The sequence below is a fragment of the Mesoplodon mirus genome (genome assembly GCF_964341445.2).
Source record: "Mesoplodon mirus genome assembly, chromosome: 16".
Classification (NCBI taxonomy): Eukaryota; Metazoa; Chordata; class Mammalia; order Artiodactyla; family Ziphiidae; genus Mesoplodon; species Mesoplodon mirus.
Window position 1 is genome coordinate 77,867,393 of NC_138992.1, and position 23,544 is coordinate 77,890,936.

The 23,544-nt window shown below is 49.5% G+C and overlaps 1 protein-coding gene across 10 annotated transcripts in view; it reads left to right on the top strand.

Moving 5' to 3' along the window:
• The window catches only part of PRKDC (protein kinase, DNA-activated, catalytic subunit), a 164,200-nt gene extending 140,873 nt beyond the window's left edge, over positions 1-23,327 (top strand). For 5 of the 10 annotated variants that reach the window (XM_082600986.1, XM_082600992.1, XM_082600988.1 and 2 more), the window contains 18 exons: positions 28-202; positions 2,687-2,861; positions 4,280-4,473; positions 5,083-5,266; positions 5,688-5,848; positions 7,953-8,164; positions 9,115-9,202; positions 9,290-9,433; positions 12,651-12,855; positions 13,975-14,042; positions 14,557-14,777; positions 15,024-15,116; positions 17,188-17,277; positions 17,461-17,532; positions 17,613-17,814; positions 18,249-18,437; positions 19,032-19,171; positions 20,817-23,327. In XM_082600986.1, the coding sequence (XP_082457112.1) occupies positions 28-202; positions 2,687-2,861; positions 4,280-4,473; positions 5,083-5,266; positions 5,688-5,848; positions 7,953-8,164; positions 9,115-9,202; positions 9,290-9,433; positions 12,651-12,855; positions 13,975-14,042; positions 14,557-14,777; positions 15,024-15,116; positions 17,188-17,277; positions 17,461-17,532; positions 17,613-17,814; positions 18,249-18,437; positions 19,032-19,171; positions 20,817-21,021 (2,818 nt within the window). In that variant the 3' untranslated portion in view covers positions 21,022-23,327. The other 5 variants (XM_082600989.1, XM_082600995.1, XM_082600987.1 and 2 more) reach the window with 3 other exon arrangements.
• Positions 23,328-23,544: the final 217 nt, after the last annotated feature.

Here is a 23,544-nt window from a genome sequence, read left to right on the forward strand (position 1 = left end):
ATTCTTATTTTTCTTTGTTTCATGTAGATGTTTCTTTCTCAGCAAAATAGAGGAGAAGCTCGCTCTCCTTCCGGACGATGGTGGTGTGAGTGAGGATGCGGACGGGATGGGCGTGCAGGCTCTGGAGGAAGATGCTCGGTCTCTGATCGTGAGCTGCAAGTTCTCCATGAGGCTGCAGATGGTGGAGAGCGCACGGAAGCAGGTGGGCTCGCCCGGGTCACAGATGGTCCAAAACTGGCGTTCTTTAAACTTAGCTTTTCTTTGAAATCTGAAGCTTACGGATAATTGAGTAGTTAGTTTTTTTTTTTTTTTTTTCCTCTATGAGGAAGTACACTTGAAGAAATACTTACTTAAAATTTTCCAGAAAGCCTCTAAAGTTTATTATACACTTGTTAATCATTTCAAAATGATTATTCTCTGCTTTACTTATAAAGAAAATAAATCTAATACAGGTTTTCTCTTGTTTAACAAAATGAATGCTTGCCAGGTAGTAACAAATTATATTTAGGTTTAGTTTGTGGAAATCTATCATTTGATAATAAGATCCTTTCTTGATACAAGTGCGGTTTGCTTAAAAGTCGCATGTAAGCATTTCAACTGTATTAAATTATATTTTTCAGGTAATTAAACCATATTTAGATATACTAGGGGAGCTTGCTGTTTTAATGACCCTATATTGATTGCTATTATAAAGCAAAGAATATTATTCTAGTACAAATAATTAATATTTCTGTTTTGTGGGTTTAAAGGCTCATTTATAGGTTTTTCTTTGAGATGCGTCTTGTATCAGGAATTTTTATATTTCCAATAACAGCAGCCTAAGTGAATGAAGGAAGTAACAACTCTGTCAGTTCCCTGCATTCAGTCCTGGAGGAGCTGGCCTTCACGTGCTCTCAGATACTCCACCGAGGAGGCCCTGCCCATTTCTCCCTCCATCCCCTCAGCTCCGGGTGCAGCAGGGAGTGGCCGGGGCTCGGGGCCAAGGCGGTGCATGTGGCCTCTCAGCAGGAAGTGAGGGAAGCATGGGGGGGTGCAGTGGGTGCTCCCCGCTGCTGGGTGCAGGGCACGAGGAGAGGGGGCAGGAGGGCTCCATGGAGGGGGGGGCGTTTGGGGGTGGTAGGAGAGGAAGGTACGGAGATATGTTTAAACAGAATCCCAAGGGGAGAAACTGGGAATTGTGGAGGCCGCTGTGGGCGGACGGCTTGTCTCGTGATGCTGGTTTGAGGTGGATTGTGGAGCTTGTGGCCCAGAACTAGGGACTGGAGACTAGGAGGTCATCGAAGGTCTTGGACGTGCTGGTGGGGATGAGAACTGTGTGAAATGTACACTCTTATACGCAAATGTAATAAGGCCAGAGACTGCAGGAATGACGAGGGTGACTGGACCTTTGGCCTGAGTGGTTGGAAGGGTCGTAACAAGGACGCACTGGACTTGATGTCAGTGTCCTTGAAGCTCAGCAGAGAATTAGATGTAAAAGACATCCCCAAACAACCAACTAAATAAAAAACAGAGAAACTATATTAAAACTAAAAACTTCTGTGCCTCAAATGGCACACTCAAGAAAGTGAAGAGACAACCCATATGATGGGAGAAAATATTTGGAAACCATGTATCTGGTAAGGGTCCGCTTATCCAGAATACATAAATAACTCTATACAACCAAACAACAGAAAGTCAAACAACCCAGCGAGAAAACAGGCAAAGGGTCTGAATAGACATTTCTCACAAGAAGATACACAAGTGGCCAAGTACGCACATGAAAAGACACTCAGGGGACTTCCCTGGCGGTACAGTGGTTAGGACTCTGCACTTCCACTGCAGGGAGCACGGGTTCGATCCCTGGTTGGGGAACTAAGATCCCGCAAGCCGTGTGGCATGGCGAAAGAAGGAAAGAAAGAGAGGGAGAGAGAGAAAGAAGGAAAGAAAAGACAGCCAGCACCACAAGTCCTCAGGAGGATGTAGGTCAGACCACAGCGCGGTCCCGCTGCACCCCCAGGACGGCTGGGGTAGAGGGACGGCCCTCTGTGCAGGGAGGTGAGTGGTGCAGCCACCGTGGAGATCAGTCTGGCAGCTCCTCCAAAAGCCAGAGGGTTACCATTTGACCCAGCAGTTCCCCTCCTCGGTACATACCCAAGAGAAATGAAAACTTAACGTCCACACAGAAATCTGTATACAGATTCTTTATGTTCATTGAAATTAGAAAAAAGAGCATTATTCAAAATAGCCAAAAGGTGGCAACATCCCGAAAGTTCATCAGTAGAGAAACAGATCAGTAAACTGTGGTTTATGCATGCAGGAGCATGTTACTCGGCCACAGCAAGGAGTGAAGTTCTGAGACACACCACCAGACACAAAGTCAGAACACATTTTCTGACTCCCTGGATAGGAAGTGTCCAGAATAGGCAGACCCGGGGCAGAAGGTTGTGGTCGCTGGGGGCTGGGGGAGGGGAGCTAATGCCTGTGGATGGAGGGTTTCTTGGCGGACGACAGAGTCCCGGAATCAGACGGCAGCCGTGGGCGCCCCGCTGCGTGAGTGTCCCGGAGACTCTGGACTGTGTGTCTGTCCCCGCGATAAAGCTAAGGTGATGGGTCACTGCAGGCCAGTGAGAAGCTCCTCTTGTACAGCGCCTTGACTTCTCATTATCCTCCTGTGTCATCTTTCTGCTTTCTCCCTTCTGCCGTGTAGAATAATTTCTCGCTTGCCTTGAAACTGCTGAAGGAGCTGCACAGAGAGTCAAAAGCACGGGAGGACTGGCTCGTGAAGTGGGTGCACAGCTACTGCCGGCTCAGCCACGGCCGGGCCCGGGCCCAGCGCCCACCCGAGCGGCTCTGCACGGCGCTGAGGACGGTGCCCCTGCTGGGTACGAGGCTCTTCTCCTCCCACAGCGTGTGTTGTGGCTGTGTGTCTTCTCGCAGTATCCTTTGTGCTGCTTTACCTGACAGTTGGGAGTTAAGTTTGTAAAACTTTTATTAAATAGTTATTAAACACGTGGGGCCTCCCTGGTGGCGCAGTGGTTGAGAGTCCGCCTGCCGATGCAGGGGATACGGGTTCGTGCCCCGGTCTGGGAGGATCCCATATGCCGCGGAGCGGCTGGGCCCGTGAGCCATGGCCGCTGGGCCTGTGCGTCCGGAGCCTGTGCTCCGCAACGGGAGAGGCCACAACAGTGAGAGGCCCACGTACAGCAAAAAAAAAAAAAAATAGTTATTAAACATGTGGAGCCCAGGTACTGTGAGTCCTGCTGATACTACGGAGTATGACTTCTGGAGCTTTTATTGCTTCAGCTGTAAACTAAAGCTGAAATTTTAAAATGTTTTCTTTAAGACTTAGCCAAATTTTGGGTGTAACAGTTTAATTATTTTGAAAACTTTATGTTTACATACAAGAAATGCCTGAAAAAATTAACCATGAGAGCCTTTTTCCTCTTCAGTTCTTCTGTCTGTGATGATGTGGCCCGTAAGGCTGAGGGGGAGCCCCATGTGTGGGTCCCGGGTCTCGTGTGCACGTCCCAGGTGCACGGCAGGGCTTTCCTACGGCCTCCCGCTGGTCCCGAGCCCGACTCTTGAGCAGGATGGGGAAGCACTTTGCACGTTGATCCCAGGATTGGAAAATGACGCCATGAGCGCTCAGCTATTTTGATAGGCTTTTCTGGGGGAGCGAGAGGGAGGAGGAGTTTGCTGCTCTGAAGGTGGCGCTCGGTTCTCGTGATAATAACTGGCTGCCGTTGGTCCCAGCCTTGTGAAGTAAGCATCTCCTGGAGGAGCAGGTGGTGTGGGTGCAGGACTTGCTGGGTGGCGGCCCTTTCTCTTCTCGACCTCTGTGTGCTGTAGGCTTGCCCAGAGCCACACGGCCGGACACAGTACTAGACCTTGGGCTGCGGTGGTCTCTGTTGCTTTATCAGCTGAAGGTCACAGCATCAGTTTAGAAATCTGGGTTCCTGATGTACATGCACGAATGCATTAGGAAGCACCCTTTCTGTTCTCTGTTAACACAGAGAAGTGCTTGGACAGAATGCAGAAGGGCAGTGCTTCAATGAAAGTTCATGTGGTTCTAATTGTCGAGCCTCGGTAGACTGTGGTCGCTGGGGACAAAGAACATTTTGCATTAACGTGAGTTCAAGAGATTCTGGAACCAGCGTTTGAAGTCAGTTTCTTATACCTTCAAGATTTCTTTTAGTTTCTTAATAGAAAACAACCTTTGAACACTATGAATATCTTCTTTGTAACTTACATCACTCACTCAGTTCTCAAAAAATCGTGTGTGTGCGTGTGTGTAACCCAGCAGGTGAGAACACATCAAGCTACTTAAGCAAAAACGTTGTGGCTTCCCGTGACCATAACATTCTCGTGGGCACAACGTACAGGATCATGGCCGACGCTCTCAGCAGTGAGCCCACCTGCCTTGCTGGGATTGAGGAGAGCAAGGCCAGGAGCGTCGTGGAGCTCTCAGGATCCAGTTCAGAGGATGCAGAGAAGGTAGTGATGCTGGGAGCCTGAGCTCTCCGTGTTGTGTGTTTGTCTCGACCGCGCAGCCTCTGCTACACGAAAGAAATGACAAGTCTTGCTTTCTGTTTTCAAGACACATTTGACAGTTACACGCAGTCAGGTTTCTTATTGGAAAAATGACCTACTCCCTGTGTTTCCTGTTTATGTGAAAGACACCCTTCTTTTAGTGTTAATAATGAGAAGTCTGTGTTGGCTTGATGTGGACGGTTCCCCCATGAATTTTGTTAGTGGAATCTCACCACCGGTCGCCATTCAGACGCCCCGCTAGCTTGTGGGAATAATCAGCTTTTCTGCTCTTTTGTGTAGCACCCGCTTTGCTGGCGCTTCTCGGGTGGTTCTGTGCATCCGTGAGTCCCCACGTCACTCGTGTCCCCAGCCTGCAGCCCTTCCTGAGCCCTGCCCCGCGCTGGTGTTCAGGCGCCGAGATGGCGTGGGGCTGGCGTCTCTTTCCCAGTCCAGGCAGACCTGGCTCTGCCCTCGAGCGGCTTTCTGTTTACCGGTGGCTGACGGGTCCCAGGGGGGCAGGGTCTTCAGGAAGCTTGGTCCCGCTCACAGCCTGCCGGGGTCTCTGCGTTCCAGGTTGCGGCAGGCCTGTACCAGAGGGCGTTCCACCACCTTTCCGAGGCCGTGCGGACAGCAGCACAGGAGGAGGCCGGGCGCTCGGCGCGGGGCCAGGAGCCTGAGTGCGGGCTGGTGGCGGCTTACCTAGCGCTGGTGGAGTTTTGTGACCAGCGGCTCCGCAAGCAGGAGGAGGGCCCCCCTGGTGAGCCCCTCGCGTGCCCGCCGGAGATGTAGGGCCTTGCAGGTCCTGTGCTCTCCTGTGTTTTTCAGTGGCGTGTGTTCTAAGAGATGGCTTGTCCGTTTAAGAGGCCGTGACACGGCCACGCCCCACGGCCGGTGTGGGACCGGAGTTGGGCGTCTCCGTCCCTCCCTCTGTCTGCTTCCCTGACGCCTGTCTGACCAGCTCCTGCGGCCGCTCCTCGTTTTCCAGCCCAGGAAGCAAACTGCTTCACCCGGTAGCAGAGGTCAGCGTCAGAGAGGAGCTCTTACCCGCGGTCCGAGACCGTCTGCTGAGCTGCAGTAGCTGTTAGACAGGAAGCCCAGGGAGAGCAGCCAGCGCTGGGTCTACCTCTCGTGTCTGTGTGTGGGTAGTGACCACATCTCTCCTCTCCTGTCCCCGGTAGTCCTGGACGCTGCAGAACTGCACACGTATCCAGCCCTCGTGGTGGACAAAATGCTGAAAGCTCTGAAGTTACACTCCAGCGAGGCCAGGCTGAAGTTCCCCAGACTCCTCCAGATTGTCGAGCAGTATCCAGAGGAGACCCTGAGCCTGATGACCAGAGAGGTCAGTGTCTTCCTTCTGGCAAAGGGGACTTGACCGAACTAACGGATGTGTTGTGTGGGGTGCGTGTGTTAATGGCTTTTCCTAACCACCGAGTTTTGCTCCATCCCAACAACATATGTCATTTAAAACCATGTAAGGGAGTGTTCCCACACACCCACTTTCCCCTGTGGGTGGTGGTGACATGAAGTCCACGTCTGAACGAGGACCGAGACGGGAGGAGGTGAGTCCTCCACCCCGGAGCTGGCTGCCCCTCAGGGCTGAGCTGCGTCTGCACGTCCGGGGGCCTTATGCTCAGGTAACTGTTGAGCAGTGAGAAAGGGGGGCGTTTCAGGTGCCATCGCCCCACGCTCCACGGCTCGGGAACCCCCAGGGCTCCTGCTGCACGTGCCGCTTGCCTGCTCTCACCCTGTGCTGGCCTCTCCACTGGGGCCGTGTCGGGGAAAAAGGGGAGCGTTATCAGAAAGGCTCCTTAGCGACATCTGTGGATGTTTAACTGCAAGACAGGGCCAAGCTTTGAGCTGATGACGTAATAGTTCAGAAAGGGTGCACAGCACGTCTGTAGACAGTGCTGGTCGCCGAGCCCGCAGTCAGTTCTCTGTGCGCTTGGGTGAGGGTTTTCAGTAGGTCCTACGCAGGAGATTAAAGTAAATTCGGTATGAAATGCAGTACACATGCATTTTTCTCAAAGATAAGTAAAGAAATATTTCAGTAAGTTATGGTTCTTTTTTTCCCCCAAATCATACTTGTTTATAATAAAAATAGCATTTTGAGTTTGTGTGGAAACGAACGGAGTGGTGGGTCGATGTTGTCATGACCCTTGAGATGGGCAGCTGGCCTTGCACTGAGGGCCCCCAAGCCTCCTGTCCTTCCTGACTTTATACCAGCATTCCAAGCGCAGCAGAGTTTATCTTGAAATAAACACCTGGAAAAGCATTAGAGGAAAACCTGAGCAAAATTTGAAAATGGTCTTGAAGTTAAGAGACAAAAACCAGGAGCTATAGAGGAAAATAATTTGACGCTTCTATCATTAAAAAAATGCCATATACAAAGTTAAGAAAGGGCTTCCCTGGTGGCGCAGCGGTTGAGAGTCTGCCTGCCGATGCAGGGGACACGGGTTCGTGCCCCGGTCCGGGAAGATCCCACATGCCGCGGAGCGGCTGGGCCCGTGAGCCATGGCCGCTGAGCCTGTGCGTCCGGAGCCTGTGCTCCGCGACAGGAGAGGCCACAGCAGTGAGAGGCCCGCGTACTGCAAAAAAAAAAAAAAAAAAAAAACGGGAGAAAAATATTTGCAACACATACTGGAGACGGAGAGCAGGCGTCTCCACTGTCCGCAACAGACAGACTCGTAGCAAGGGGCGACGCACGTGCAGTTAAAGCATGTAATGCAGGGAAACGCTGACTGCTCAGTCTCACTAATGATGAGACACGCAAAGTAAACTTAGGGATCGTTCACTTCCCAGATTGAAAGTAGATTTTAAAGATTGTCAGATTGACAATAGATTTTAAAAATGAATCGCGTCGTGTCGAAAAGGGTTTTGGAAAGTGGTCAATCTACACTTTTAGAAGTGGAAATTTGAAAAATCTTCTTGGAGGGAAATTTAGCAATGTTTTTTACAGTTGTTAAGGTTCACATTAAAAGTAAGAAGGAATTTAGGAACTCATTTAGGAATTTCTCCTGTGGGTATATAGCACAAGTACAAAGAGATAAACATACAGGTTTGTGCATTGTAGGAGTATCTGGATAGCAAAAATTGCAGATACCCTAAAAGTTCATCATAGAGCACTTGTGAAATGAAGCGGAATGTGGTACAGCTGTTAAAAGGAATGAGGTAGATCTAAGAAAAACCAGCAACAGCAAGTCTCCGATTCCATTCTTCTGAAGAAAGGGTCCACGTGCACACGCCCTGAAAAGGCCCGGAAGTATCGATGGTTCCCAGTGGGTCGGAACCGAGAGGGCTGAGAAGACTTTCTGTTTACACGTCTGTCTGTTTTTATACTGACGGTAGCAAATACAGCTGTACTTTGATATTGGACACACAGTACTTCTGTAAGGGAAGAACGTTGCATGTCTCACTCGTTACTAAATCCTGGCTCTCTGTTTCAGATTTCTTCCATTCCTTGCTGGCAGTTCATCGGCTGGATCAGCCACATGGTGGCCTTGCTGGACAAGGAGGAGGGGGTCGCCGTCCAGCGCACTGTGGCGGACATCGCTGACCACTACCCGCAGGCCGTCGTGTACCCGTTCACGATAAGCAGTGAAAGCTATTCCTTCAGAGACACTTCTGCTGGCCATAAGAACAAGGACTTTGTGGCCAGGTGACACAAGAAAAATTAGGTCCACCAACACTGAAAGGTTATCAAAACGTCTGTGGTCAAAGCAGACACAGGGACACTTATGTGTGTCCTCAGATGAATTAGAGCTGCCATGGAGGGCAGGAGGCCTAGATGTCTGTTTGTTGGGTGCATCTGCCCTGGTGTGTTATTTGCTGTAGAATTTATTTCCTTTTGTAAACACAGTTCATCTTAAAATGTTATTCATGAGACGGTTATGCTAACCATTAGTAATCTGTTGGTTGAGAGGGACTAGATGAGATGCTTTTTGGAATCCGTTCTTGAAATTGTTCTGTCATTTAAAATCTCCGGGAAGCCCCCCCCCCCCCGTCTTCATTAAGTCAGTAAACTGCCCAGGTGTCGTCCTTTTCGCTTCTTCAGTTGATTTGTGAGTGAGGACAGTTGCCAGAGCCGGCAGCAGTGTTTTACTTTAGAAAGGATACTTGGTAAATGCACGGCATTGTAGTTGCCCTTCTCTGTCAAGAGCTGATTTGCCTCATTATTCAGAGCGTTTTGCTTCCGAGGGACAAGGCTGGGGGGCACAGCCCTTGTCCCGGCTCGCCGATGGGCCAGCCGTGCAACCCACCCACCCTGTGGTGCCCTCCTGTGTCTCAGCAGAGGCAGCTGCAGCGTGATCGCTTCCTTAGAAAGAAAGAAAGGAAAGAGAAATGTTGAAAGTTTGTTGAGAAGCAGGCCTTTTTAACTTTAGATCGTGTGCGCCAAAATGTCGAGGATTTGCTTTCACCTCATCTCTTGATACAGGACACACTTTGTGCTTCATCTGTTTTGGAGATAATTTTTAAATTGCTCCTTCCCTAGACTGTGTAGTTGGTCATGTATTGTTTTATATCTAAATATAATTATATATACATAAAAACTATAGGCCTTGATCTTTGGAAGATGTTTGAGCACCTAAACCTGGTAATTTTTTGTAGGATTAAAGCTAAGTTAGATCGAGAAGGAGTGGTTCAGGACTTCATTAACGCCCTGGAGCAGCTCTCCAGCCCTGAGATGCTCTTTAAGGTAGCGTTAACCGCTTCCCGCACGTAAGACACGGGCTCAATGCAACCTGCCTGCGGTCCAGCTTGACGTGTCTTTTTTTCTGCATAGGACTGGACGGAAGACGTCAAGGTTGAACTAGAAAAGAACCCTGTAAATAAGAAGAACATTGAGAGGATGTATGAGAGAATGTACGGAGCCTTGGGAGACCCACGGGCTCCGGGTCTCGGGAGTTTTCGAAGGAGGTTTATCGAGGTACGGGGCGGGGGGGGGGGCGGCAGCTGCTTGGTGATCACAGAGTCGTTGTGCAGATGAGGGCTTCTATTTGCTGGGTTTGTTAATACTTCTGGTTTTAAAATGTCTGTTGAATTTGTAAACTTTCCTTAGATCTGTGTCTTTCTGTTAGATATTGACGGCGTATTTTTAGGTCAGACAGTGGCAAGTGGGGCACAGATGAAACCTCAGGGTTTCTATTACATTCTGTTCTTCATGGCCAGATTCTTAGATGTGAAGGTTACGTGTAGTTTAATGTTTTTAATTCTCAGAGTGATTTGGGTATCGGACCAGGAAAACGTGTGTATCTGCCGCGGGTTGTAACCATTTTGTGAGCTCTTAGCTCTGTCCGAGGCTCCGGGAGTTCACGGGGCCGCCTGGCAGGTGCTGTGTGCACAGAACTGTGGCGTCAGCGTGAGCTCTGGTTTCAAAGTTGCTCCAGACTTGGAGGGGAGAGAACGCCCGCCGCGCTCCCCGCCTGCCCCCGCCTGGCCCCTCCCGCCCCCACCCCCGCCCCCCTGGGACGGGGGTGGGCCTCCACCCTCCGCTGCCTAAAGCACCTGTGTGCACCTCTCCTGCGTTTGTCACGCTGAGTTCGTTTTGACAGTTTTTCACGAAACCTCAAGAAGCTTTCGAGTGTGTAGGAGCCCGGGTGCTCACCAGTCGCACGTCTCTGGTGCACAGGAGCGTCTCTGTCCCTTGCGGGTGTACCGAGTGCTTCAGTGAGACGTAGGTCACACGCCCTGCCGCCCACGCAGTCACAGTGTGCGGTGCCCGAGGGTTCGCTGTTTCCCCGCTGCTCCCCAGAGCAGCCCCGCCCCGCCCCTCCCTGCCCTGCCGGCCCCCGGGGGCTCACCTGCCCGACCTTCCGCGTGGACAAGTCCCGCGGGGCCCGGCTGCTTTCACTCGGCGGCACGCGTGCTGCAGCCAGCGTCAGTGCCTCCCCTCTGGGCGCTGGGGGTTGCTCCACAGCCTGTGTGTCCCTCATCCGCTGAGCGACGCTCCTGTGACTCCGGGGCGCCGTCCTGAGTCAGACTCGGGGGCAGGGCTGAGTCCACTCACCTCTGCCCGCGGAGCCCGCCGCTGGCGTCGCTGTCTGGATGCGCGGGCGGGGGACGGTTCTGACCTCCAGAGGGAGGGCTGGGGGAGTCGTCCCTGCTTCGGGGAGCTTCCGTTAACGGTCTGAATGTGGGAACAGACAGGACTACCTGCTGCCTAATGTGTCCCGGGCTGTGTCTCAAGTGACAATAAAACCCTAAACCTCGGCACGTACTGCATTTTATGACGCGTGTTCGACCCCATGTCCTATCAGGTCGGCCTCACAGCACTGCTGCCCAGTGACTGCAGGTCCCCGGCGGGAAACCCATGTCCCGAGAAGGTACTGAAGGGTGGCGGGCCCGCGGCCACAGCGGGAACCGTCGGTGGGAAGGCGCTTCCGTCTGCCCTGTCCCCAGCTGGGGCCGCACCAGCCTCTGCCGTCACAGCGCAGGAGCAGCCCCGGCGGGCAGCGGGCGGGCAGCAGGGATGGCGGCCTCAGCAGGGTTGACGTGTGACATCGGCCACGGGGTCTGGGGCTCGCCAGGCCTTGTTCCGAGCCACGCCGCTTGTGCTAAGCGCGTGGCCGGCCCAGGGCCGACCGAGAGGGCAGCAGGGTGGTCGCCGTGCGCTTCCTGCGGAGGCGGGTGTGGGGGCCTGCCCGCTGGCCCTGCCCTGGAAACCGCAGCCTGGCGGGCTTTGTCCCGGCCAAGCTCCGCCCACCGCCCAGCAGGGCTGAGCCCCGCAGAAACCTCCCCACAGCTGCAGCCGTGGTTTGTCCGGAGCTTGCGTCCTAGTACGTGCGACAGTCCATCCGGAACTTTCTGCTTCGTACCAAACCAGCACATAATTTGCGTCGGTTAGTTAAACTATGACTCCACTGAAGCAGAACCGCCTCCGGTTTCACTCTGGGGCCTTAGGGGCATCACGCTATTTGGATCAGTGTCAGTGCCGGTCATGCTGGGGAATGCGGACTGATCTTTCCCTGCGTTCTAAGGGTTGCAGATTGTTTCTATACTGTCAGTCCATTTATAGACCAAGGAAGAACTGTGTTGTATATATGTTAACTTTCCTGTAGTGGGTTGTCTAAAACAGAGCTTATATTTCCTTTATACCAGGCTCGTGATGTGGGGTTAGTTCTACGTATGGGAAAACATTTCTAATTAAAGGTGATCAGGTGAATCTTGACGACTGTTAGGTCACCGTTAGTAGTACTCTGGAGGTTTGTGTTTTGTTTTTTTAACTTTGATATCAGGATTATAATTTAAATAAATATTTGAGTAGAAACTAATACAAAGAATGATTTGATATATTCCAAGATAGGGAACTTCTAATAATAATCGCTTCTAAAAATACAACTTACCCAAATGCTGTTTATACTAAATAATGGCTTGAAAGACCCTCACTAACGGAGAGTGTTTTTTTCCTATGTTTTTCTCTTTGCTCCGAGGAAGAACTTTGGGCTGTTCATTTTTTTAAAATTTATTTGTTTATTTATTTTTGGCTGTGTTTGGGTCTTCGTTGCTGCGTGCGGGCTTTCTCGAGTTGTGGCGAGCGGGGGCTACTCTTCGTTGTGGTGCACGGGCTTCTCATTGCAGTGGCTTCTCTTGTTGTGGAGCACTGGCTCTAGAGCGCAGGATCAGTTGTTGTGGCTCACGGGCTTAGATGCTCCGCGGCGTGTGGGATCTTCCCGGACCAGGGCTCGAACCTGTGTCCCCTGCATTGGCAGGCGGATTCTTAACGACCGTGCCAACAGGGCAGTCCCTGGGCTGTTCATTTCCATTGAATTATGTTCTTTATTTTGTACTTTGTTCCTAATTACTCCCGTTGTCATGACGGTGCAGATCAGCAGCTGTACAACGGACACAGAGGTTAAAGGATTTTCCCAAGTGTTTAAAGCCCTTATTAAGAATTTATGCCCAGAAGTCACCGCTGACTGTCATCCTTTCCATCTTCTCAAAGGCGCACATAGACAAAAACAAAAGGCAGGCTACTGTGCTTTAAGAGTGTTGAAACATTCAAGGAGAGTGAAACTATCAATTAAAAGCACAGAAAAAAACAGTACAACTTGAGCACCTGTTTATTATAAAGATCCGTGAGCCTAGAACTTTTTCAGAAGTTCAACTACACATTAATATTTAAGGTAAATTATCATTAATTTCAGGCTTTTGGGAAAGAATTTGATAAACACTTTGGGAGAGGAGGCTCTAAGCTCCCTGGCATGAAGCTCCAGGACTTCTGCAGCATCACCAGCTCGCTGCTCCGGAGGATGAGCAGGGGCTCGAAGGCACCAGGGAACCTGAAGGAATGCTCGCCCTGGATGAGCAACTTCAGGGCGGAATTCCTCAGGGATGAGCTAGAGGTTCCTGGTGAGTTCACCTCGGGGGCGGGGGGAGGCAGAAGCGTGCTTTGAGGAGAATCGTTCCGGAGCGGGAACTTTTGATTCTAAGATGGTGAAATCGGGATCTTGACAGTTTTCTTTTTTTAAAAAGAATTTTAAATTCCACATATTTTTCATCATTAGGAAAATCTATAATTACTATGAATAGTATGCTTACTAAATGTCTAGTCATATTCCTGGTTAAGACAAGTGCTCAGATGTCCACATACTAATAACGGTAGCTGGTAATGAATGTCCTCTGAACCTACCCGCGCATTGCCCCTGAATAACTTTTCTTCAGAAATAAAATACAGGCAACCTCAGAGATGCTGCGGGTTCAGTTCCAGACCACCGCAGCAAAACAAATTAAAGCAGGTGGTTTCCCAGTGCACATAACAGTTATATTTACAGTATACGGGAGTCTGTTAACGTGCAGTAGCATCGTGTCTAAAAAGCAATGTACGTACCTGAATCAAAAAACACTTTATTGCTAAAAAATGCTAACCGTCTCCTGACAACTCGGTTGCTACAAACCTTCCATTTGTAAGAACTGCAGCATCTGAGAAGTGCAGTAAAACGCGGTGTGCCTGCACACTGCTTTGTGGGGTGTGCGCTGGTCCCACCTAAAGCGGCGAGATGATGGCACATGACGTGCCGGCAGGAGGGACGCTAGAGCGGCACTGAGGAGCCGCCCTGTCTTCACCGTGGAATTTGCCAGACCAGGTGCTTCACTGTGGTCACTTAGGTCCTTATTCCAGTGGGAGAAAGGGATTTGGAGAAACACTTTCCTTTGTTATTATTAACAGCTGTGCATCACATACCATGAGTTTCAAGAAAACCACCGAAAACGGAGCCTCCTCACGTGCAGCTTGACTCCGCTGGAAACAGCACGGGGGTGCTCGCCTGGGGCGCTGCCGTCCCTGTTTGCCTTTGTCTGCTCCACCCGAATGGGAACCGGCGTCCACTAGCCTGTCAAACTGAGAAACTGCAGCATTTAAAAAAATACGTCCAATGAAAACTTCGAGTTAAAACTCCCCTCCTGTTAGACCAGTGGGTGTTTTAAGTGCAGGGTGCAGCCTCTGAGTCAGGCTTCTGTGGTTTGTCCCAGGTCAGTACGACGGCAGAGGGAAGCCGGTGCCCGAGTACCACGCCCGCATCGCCGGCTTCGATGAGCGGGTAGGTGCTGGGCGTCAGCTCCTCAGGTTCCAGGAGAGGCAGCTCACTCCCCATGTCGGTCTCAAGCGCACGGGGTTCTCTGAGGGTTGTGTTACAAGTTTTCTGATGGGAATTTACTGACCTTAATGTAATGTTTCCAGTCTTTCAACATCAGTCATGTTTAAGGAGCTAGTAAACTCGAAGAATAAACTCCGTGTGTGTGTGTGTGTGTGTGTCACAAACGTATGAGTCTTAAGTGCCTGTAGCAAATGGACATGTTGTGTGTGGCTTGTTCCCGAGGACGCATGTTTATAAGCACTTCACTTGTCACCGGGAACCTGGCACCTCTTGGCACTGCAGCCGGGCGGGAACAGGGACCAGGAGACTCGGTGCCCTCGCTTGTCCTTTGCTCTGTTGCCCTCCTGTGTCCCCGGAGGGCGTGCCCCAGGCCTCGTCTCCCCTCTGGTGATGAGACCCGGGCCCACCTCGGTCTCTCAGCTGCTCCTGAAAATGCTGTTTCGTTTGACCTTTAAAGGTGAAAGTGATGGCCTCACTCAGGAGACCGACACGCATCGTGGTCCGCGGGCACGACGAGCGGGAGTACCCCTTCCTGGTGAAGGGCGGGGAGGACCTACGGCAGGACCAGCGCGTCCACCGGCTGCTCCAGGTCATGAACGGGGTGCTCGCCCGCGACGCCGCCTGTGGCCAGAGGGGCCTGCAGGTGACGACCTACCGCGTGGTGCCCATGACCTCCAGGTACGCGGAGCCCCCTGCGGGCGATGGGGGTGCGGCGGTCACAGGACCGGAAGCGCCTGCTTGGTTTTGTTGGGAAGGGGAAGGGAGGGGTCCCGTGACGGTTCAGGTTCTAGGTGTCACGGCACAGAGGCCAACAGCACAGACGCTGCTCAGCCCGTGACGTTCATCCTCGTGGAGAAAGTGAGGGAAGAACTGTGTTCTGGAGGGGCGAGGGCAGGGGCATTCATGACTGCTCTCGCCTTTCAGGTTGGGGCTAATTGAATGGATCGAAAGCACCTGCACCTTGAAGGAACTCCTTCTGAGCAGCATGTCACGGGAGGAGAAGGCGGCCTACACCAGGTGACCTGGAGTCCCAGGGCCCTGCCCCGGCCCTGCCCAGCCGCCCCAGCCCACAGGTCACCTCCCCCCGCGGGGCTCCTCCACCCCGCCTCCAGGGACCTGAATTTTCAGGCCCTTTCATTGGCGCCCTTGGCCGCAACCTGGCCTGCACTTTAATCTGCCTCTCGATGGGTGAGCAAAGGAAATGGAGTCCAGGGTTCTAAACAGTAGTTGCATATATTTTATCACAATTTTTAAAAAAAGGATTAACTTTGGGGAAGGAAAGACTCTTTGAAGAAAATAAAACAGTAAGGTTAGCAGCTAACATTTAATTATACCTTTTCTGTGGCACTGTTCTCAGTTCTTAACATGCATGAAGTCATTTATTTCTTACAAAAACCAACAAGGTGAGTGTTGTCGTCACCTCTGTACAGACGAGGCAGCTGAGGCTGGAGAGGTGAGGCCACCCCGGCATGTAGGGGGTGCAGGTGGGCGAGTAGGTCCAGGTCATGATACAGGCGCTTTCTGTTTTTATCCTTTTTTATTTTCCAGGTTTCCTACGATGAGCATGTTATTTTTCAATCAGGAAGTTTTTAAAAACATTTGTTCCTTGTTTCTGTAAAGAAAACTAAGGACAGCATGGCTTACAGCCGTGTTGAAGCAGGGGTTGGCACGTTTGGGGGACCAGCGTTAGGCTGGTGGGCGAGGAGAGGCTGGCGGGCGAGGAGACGGTGTCAGTAGCCTCAGGGCCCACTCCTCCTCCCTGGACTCCTGCCCCTTGCTGAGAGCGCCTGCGCGGGGGCGTGTTCTCCTCGGTCACGCTCGTATTCCTGGGCAGTAGTTGCCACGTGGCGCAGTGTTTACCACCTGCTGATTCCATTCACTTGAGTCTTTTGCCTGAAGTTGTTCCTGCTGCCCCTGCAGGAACGGCACCCTGGGGCCAGGAGTCCTCCCTGTCGCTCGTGCTTGTGCTGACGCACAGGGGGCCCGAGCCAGTCGCACAAGTGACCTTCCCGTCCCCACGGCCCCCGACCCCACCTCCCGCTTGTAAGATGGGAGAGCGCGAAAGGCATCCGGTAAACACAGGCGTCCAAGGAGTATAAAGTGCTTTTCACATATGGAATTGTATACATTACTTCCCACTACCTTTTTAAAACAAGGCACTGCCAGCCCCCATTCCTAAGGTCATTGCTGTTTTTTTCTTAATTTACATGTTGCAGTTTTCCAACCTAAAGACTTTTATCCGGTGGAAACTAGGAGAGAATTTAGATGGAAATGGAGTGGTCTCTTTGTGAAATTAACTTAGTAGCAACTCAGAAAAGATTCACCTTGACGGATTTAACTACTAAGTAACATGTTGTGAAGTTGTTCTGTCTTTAGTGATGATTATTATCTTTTTTTTAAAGAAAACTTGTTAAAACTTTTGATGCAAACGCAAAAGTGGCTAAACATACAAGTAACAGTGTTTCCACCTGTCCCCACACTGCCTTTTGCCTGTGAAGCATTATTGAAAACAAGCTTTTCAAATTCAATTCAAACCCATCGTCATTTAAGAAGATACTTTTTGGCACTTACTGTGGATTTTGTCTGCGTCTGCATACTGGAAAGGGTTTAAAAAAAAAAAAGCGCAGCAGTGTTTAATGACAGAAGCAGACAGGCTGTCTTCAACAAGTAGCTTGTGGTCATTTTGCTTCTTTAGTGACTTACGTGCTTGAAACAAGTTGCACGTGGTGCTGTCCTGCTGCGAGGGGTCCCGCCCAGGGTCAGGCGTGTGGGACCATATGCCTGCGTCGTCAGCTCATCTTGTTCCTGTGTGTGAAGTGGGACATTTATTGTATCTGGTGGTTCTACGCCTGAACTTTTGCACAGGAGATAGCCATGGTTCTTGAGGAGTGATTAAGAATGGATAATGGTGTGTGGAAATCCTAGACCCAGAGTAGCAGGAGTTCACTGCTGATATGAAATATGATTAAAGTCATGTTTATTTTCCCTGACTCTTCACTACTTTTCAGTGAATTCCTGGTGACGTTTGCCTCTGAAATCAGCAACCCTGGACATCTTCCTAATGCTGATCTCTTTCCCTACTTGTTAGTGACCCCCGGGCACCAGCGTCTGAGTATAGAGACTGGCTGAGGAGGATGTCGGGAAGGTGTGACCCTGGGGCCTACGCGCTCATGTTCAAGTATGTGTTGCACCGACCAGTTCATTCTTCTCGCAGTTGCGTATTCACTTTTGTTTCTTAGCAAGTGTTGCCTCAGATCATCAAAATCTAGTTATCTGATATTCCAGCTTCAATATAACAAAGAGTTTTAAATTTCAAGTCACGAGAAGTTCTAATCGGACATTTCCTATTATTAAATCATAGGGGAGCCAGTCGTACTGAAACAGTCACATCTTTTAGAAAAAGAGAAAGTAACGTGCCGGCCCATCTCTTAAAGTAAGAGTATTCCCGACCGTGCTCACAGGGGCTGGGGGGCGGGGTCGGAGGGCAGAGGCCACACGACTGTACCCCTGCAGGCGGGCCTTCCTGAAGATGAGCACCGGCCCCGAGGCCTTCCTGGCTCTCCGCAACCACTTTGCCAGCTCCCACGCGCTCCTGTGCATCAGCCACTGGATCTTGGGCATCGGAGACAGGCATCTGAACAACTTCTTGGTGAGCTTGGAGACAGGCGGCGTGATCGGGATCGACTTCGGACATGCTTTCGGATCAGCAACCCAGGTGAGTGTGCCCTTCTCTGCTCTGGGCTGGAGTTGCCCTCGGGCTTTGCGACCACTCTGGAAACAGTTGGTTTGCGTGGTCGTTGAAGTTGTCATTCTTGCACAAAGGGAAAATCTCAGCTGTGTTTCAGCCTGTGCAGACAGGTTGTGGAAGGTGTGCCGATAGATCAGTGAGATCATCGGAGCTGAGAGAAACGTGCTCCTGTAAAAAGGCAGGAGGTTCTATGAAGCCCCGTCATGAGAACATCCTGTGTGGATGTGAAGCACACCCTCCCTGACATCACGCTCCGAGTCTCCGTCTCCGTGTCGTTGCTCCTGGGCACAGTGACTTCACATCCGTGTGGCAGTAGCTGGCGTGCTCCCCACGCATAAGTGACAGCCGTGGAAGGGCCCTCCCTCGTGTCCACTGCTTCTCACACGTCCTTTTCTCTGTAGTTTCTGCCGGTCCCTGAGCTGATGCCTTTCCGTCTGACTCGCCAGTTTATCACCCTGATGTTACCACTGAAAGAAACGGGGCTCGTGGGCAGCACCATGGTGTGTGCCCTCAGGGCTTTTCGCTCGCGCCCAGACCTGCTCACCACGGCCATGGACGTGTTTGTGAAGGAGCCGTCCTTTGACTGGAAGGTGCGGTGGTCTCTGCACTTCGTGCCTTTTTGTTACAGCCTGTGATTGACCCGCACCTCCTGTTACCTGGTGGGAATGTGTCATGTTGCGTTTATTACTAAAATACTTACTGTTTTGTACAGCACTTTCTCAGAATGAACACTTGGGATCATTTGGCTTGGCTTGAAAAACAGATGAGACGTTCCTTTTATTTGGAGGAAACTGACTTGAGAGTATTTTTAACCCTTTGGTGATGGTGGGTTTGGTTTCTCTGAGACAAGTTTTAGTTTAAAATCTGTTCCACACAGGGTCTTCCTTGATCATAAAGACGGAGGGTGCTTTCTTAAACCTCAAGGGTTCTTCACAATACTGCCCCCCAAAAGGGAGCATAGCAACGGCACCCTCCACAGGGAGGGATACTTGAAGCCTAAGGGTCAGACCCTACGGTCGTAGTCACTGTTAATTTGTGCTGCCATGAGAATTTGCATAAAAAGATGTGGTGCCCGCCCCAGTTAGAAATTCTGCTTATTTTAAGATCGTTACTTGTTGAATCTGTGTGAATGTGATCATGTATGCTGTTAAGCAGAGAAAAAAAATCATGTTCCTTTCCTTCAGAATTTTGAACAGAAAATGCTAAGAAAAGGAGGATCATGGATTCAAGAAATAAATATAACTGAAAAAAACTGGTATCCCCGGCAGAAGATACATCACGCTAAGAGAAAGTTAGCAGGTGCCAATCCAGCAGTTATTACCTGGTAAGATGTTATTTGTGGAAGAAACACACACACACCAACACGCTGGCGTTTCCGGAAGAATCACTGAACACCATATGTTTATCCTGGGCCTGTGGTGTCGGCACTGACAGATGGAGGGCCACGGCCTCTCCACCGCCCTGTAAGGTCCTAACTCTGGAGCCCTTCCCAGTCTGCCTGGGGTCCCTGCACCGCATTCCTAGACTGATGCATGAATATCTTTACCTGCCCGAGGAGATTTAGGTTTTAAACTTACTCTTGTCCTTTTTCAGGACAAATGGGACCCTGGCGGCATAGCCCCGAGGTGCAGAGAGCACAGTGGTGGCTCATTCACAAGTGTGCAAATCGGGTTACCTTTTTTGTTCGTTTTTTTTTTTTTTTGCGGTACTCGGGCCTCTCACTGTTTTGGCCTCTCCCGTTGCGGAGCACAGGCTCCGGACGCGCAGGCTCAGCGGCCCTGGCGCACGGGCCCAGCCGCTCCGCGGCATGTGGGATCTTCCCGGACTGGGGCACGAACCCGTGTCCCCTGCATCGGCAGGCGGACTCTCAACCACTGCGCCACCAGGGAAGCCCCCTAAATCGGGTTACCTTTAACTTAGCTTTCACATTTTTCTGGTTGAGGTCTAAAACAAACAGGAATTTGTAGAAATGATTCACAAGAAGGAAAAAAAGTTGGACTTTGCCATTAATTAACAGTAAAAGGCTGTCTGTGGTCAGTTGTTTTTTGACAGAGGTGCCAAGACCATTCGGTGGTCTTTCCAACAAATGGCAAAGGAATGAAGGTGGAACCCCCACCTCCCACCACATACAAAGTTAATCCGAAGTGGATCAAAGACCCAACTGTAAGAGCTAAAACTGTAAAATACTTAGGAAGAAACACAGGGGTAAGTCTTTAGGACCTGGGATTTGGCAGTGACAATTTGGCACTCTTAAGTATAACGGTAAAAGCACAAACAAGAAAAGGAAAAAGCATAAATTCATCAAAATTGAAAACTTCCGTGCTTACCATCAGGAAAGTAAAAATACAGCCCACAGAATGGGAGAAAACTTTTGAAAGTCATACAGCTGCTAAGGGACTTGTGTATAGAATACATAAAAAACTCTTACCGCTGAATAATAAAAGACCACCCAATTAAAAAATGACCATAGTACCTGAACAGACATTGCTCTAAAGAAGATACACAAATGGCCAATAAGCACATGGAAAGATCCTGACCATCATTAGTCACCAGATAAATGCAAGTGGGATTCCACTTCACACCCACTAGAATTGTTGGAATCAGAAAACGGAATATAGCAAGTTGTTGGTGAGGGCTGGAGAAGTCGGAGCCCTCGGATGTTTCTGCTGGGAAGGTAAAATGGTGCAGCCACTGTGGGGAGGTGTGGCAGTTCCTCAGAGTTAAACGTGGGGTACCATAGGACCCTGCGTTCCATTCTGGGTACTAACCCAAGCGAAGTAAAAGTGAGTCCAAACAAACACGTGAAGACAGGTGTTCCCAGCATCCATCATGTTCTGTTTTCCTGCAGATTGAATCTCTTGGCTTTAAGGTTATGAGCAACAAAATATGCGTGGTGAGGGAACGTCTGGTTTGGACAGGAAAAATAATGCGTGGTTTGTGTCTTCATGTTTGTTTAATCTTTTTTCCAGTGATGAGTTACTTCTGGGCCATGAGAAGGCGCCTGCCTTTGAGCATTACGTTGCTGTAGCACAAGGAAGCAGAGATCACAACGTTCGTGCCCAGGAGCCAGGCAGTGGACTTTCAGAAGAGGCCCAGGTGAAGTGCTTGATTGACCAGGCAACAGACCCCAACATCCTCGGCAGAACTTGGGAAGGGTGGGAGCCCTGGATGTGAGGTCCTGGGGAGTCAGCAGAGACGGGCACGCGTGTGGAGAGTGTCCTGAACTTTGATCCAAGCGATCAGTGGGCTCATCGTCCTGAAGCACTAGACTTGTATCGCGGGTTTAATCAAGGTTGTGTTGAAGAAGTGAATGCTGGCATGGGTGAATGACTAGGCCATAATCAAAGGTTAGGCCACAGGGTTAAAATGGTTGTAGGAGTGCAGACTCGTGCAAACACGGAATCAAGACCATAGCAGATGGCGAGTGCTGTGAGTGGACCAAGAGCTGTCGTAGTTCATCGTGCACGTGAGCATTTTACGATCGTGCCTCACGGCGCCGTGGAAATCACACCCGGAAGACTTCGTCCCGGAGACTTTGTGAGAGTCATATTAGCAGCACAGGAATAAGAACAGGTCAGGCTATGATTATGGCTTATTATATTTAGAAATGATTGTACTTGACATTTTAGGATATTTTTGTAGGTTTTTCCCTTTCATTTTTCTCTTCTAGTTTTGACATTGTATGATAGAACTGCTCTCTAGAAAAAGTATTTAGGAGAGGGAAAAACCTTGGTCTTAGCACTCACTTTTGCTACTCTGATCACAGCGGGAAGGTGGATGAAAGAGCTTTGCATCCCAGACTCAGGAAAGCTTCAGAAATTCCAAGTCTGAAAGTAGGGATAGCACTAAGCATTCAGGTTCTAGGAAAATAAAAGAAATCCCTGTTTGAAATGAATCCTTATTTGGAGATAAAACATGCATCCTAGTGCAGCCAGATCAAGTTACAGAAACAGCTTCCTCTCCACTCAAAGAACCTCTGTCCCCACCCCGGTCATCCCCACCTGGAGCCGATTTCAGGTTGGCTTTGAGCTTTTTGTTACTGTTTCTTCAAACATTTCTAGTTAGAAACTCTTGTATGATTTTGGGAAATAGTGAATCTAAAGACTAAGGAACATTTAAAGTTTTTTTCCCGAAGTAGTGTATAGCTTTTATGCAGTTTCACAAGCAAACATTTCATCTTATAATTATTTCATTTGATTACTTGACAAACTTATTCTGATAGATACAGGTTGAATGCATTATGGCATTAATAAAAAACGTTTATGGGGACTTCCCCAGTGGTCCAATGGTTAAGACTCCGTGCTTCCAACGCAGGGGGCGTGGGTTTGATCCCTGGTCGGGGAACTGAGACATCCAGCATGCTGCACAGCGCAGCTGAAACATTTAAAAGAAAAAAAAACATTCTAAGTTCCCTTAGGACGGGATGCCTACACACAGCTTCCAATCAACAAAATAAAATCGTGGGGAAAGAGTAAAGATGTAAACTTTAAACACTTTCTAAAATAAAAACTATTTCATCAACTTGCAAGAATTTTTGAAGTGCTGTTTATTAACTAATGACCAGTAACTTCTGCTAAGATGGGTATTTTTGAACTTTGGAATATTTTCTGTACATTAAAGTGACAACACAGCTATGGGGGGTGTACTTATTCTCTTTGAACATCATGAAATTGAATTTAAGGACTGGCTTTTCAAAAAAGCAAGACCATTGGAATTTTGATAGGGATTGCACTGAATCTGTAGATGGCTTTAGGTAGTTTTGCTATTTAACAATATTAAGGCTTCCAGTCCATGAACACAGTGTCTTTCCTTTTATTTGTCTTTAATTTCTTCCAGCAGTGTTTTTTTGTAATTTTTACTAGTTTTTGATGTTTCTTACTTTTCAGTTTCCTTGTTTAAATTTATTCTTAGGTATTCTTTTGGATGCTGCTGTATATTTGTAGATATTATGTATTTACATAGTTTCCCAATTTCCTTTTTGGATTGTCATTGCTGGCGTAGAGGAACACAGCTGCCTTTGTGTGGTGATCTTTTCTCTTGAAACTTTGCTGGATTAATTTATTGGCTCTAGTACTTATTTTGTGTTATCTTTGGGACTTTTCGTATAAGGATCATGTTTGTGATAGAGATAGTTTTACTTCTGCTTTTCCAATTTGAATTATCTTTTCTTTTTTCTTGCCTGATTGCTCTGGCTAGAACATCCCGTACATTGTTGAATAGCAGTGGTGAAAGTGGGCATCCTTGTGTTGTTTCTGATCTCAGGGGAACGTTTTCATCTTTCACCAGTGAGTATGATGTCATCTGTGGGTTTTCAGCAATGTCCTTTGTCGTGCTGAGGAAGTTCCCTTCTAGTCTTAGTCTGCTGTGTGTTTTTATTGTGAAACGGTGTTGAATTTTGTCAAATACTTTTTTTGCATCAGTTGAGATGAACCTGTGTTTTTTCTCCTTTGTCTATTAAAGTTGTATATTACAACAATTGATACTATGGCTGCGTTGGGTCTTCGTTGCTGCGCACAGGCTTTTCTCTGGTTGTGGTGAGCCTGGGCTCTAGGCGCATGGGCTCAGTAGCTGTGGCTCGTGGGCTCTAGAGCGCAGGCTCAGTAGTTGTGGCGCACAGGCTTAATTGCTCCGTGGCATGTGGGATCTTTCCAGGCCAGGGCTCGAACCCGCGTCCCCTGCATTGGCAGGTGGATTCTT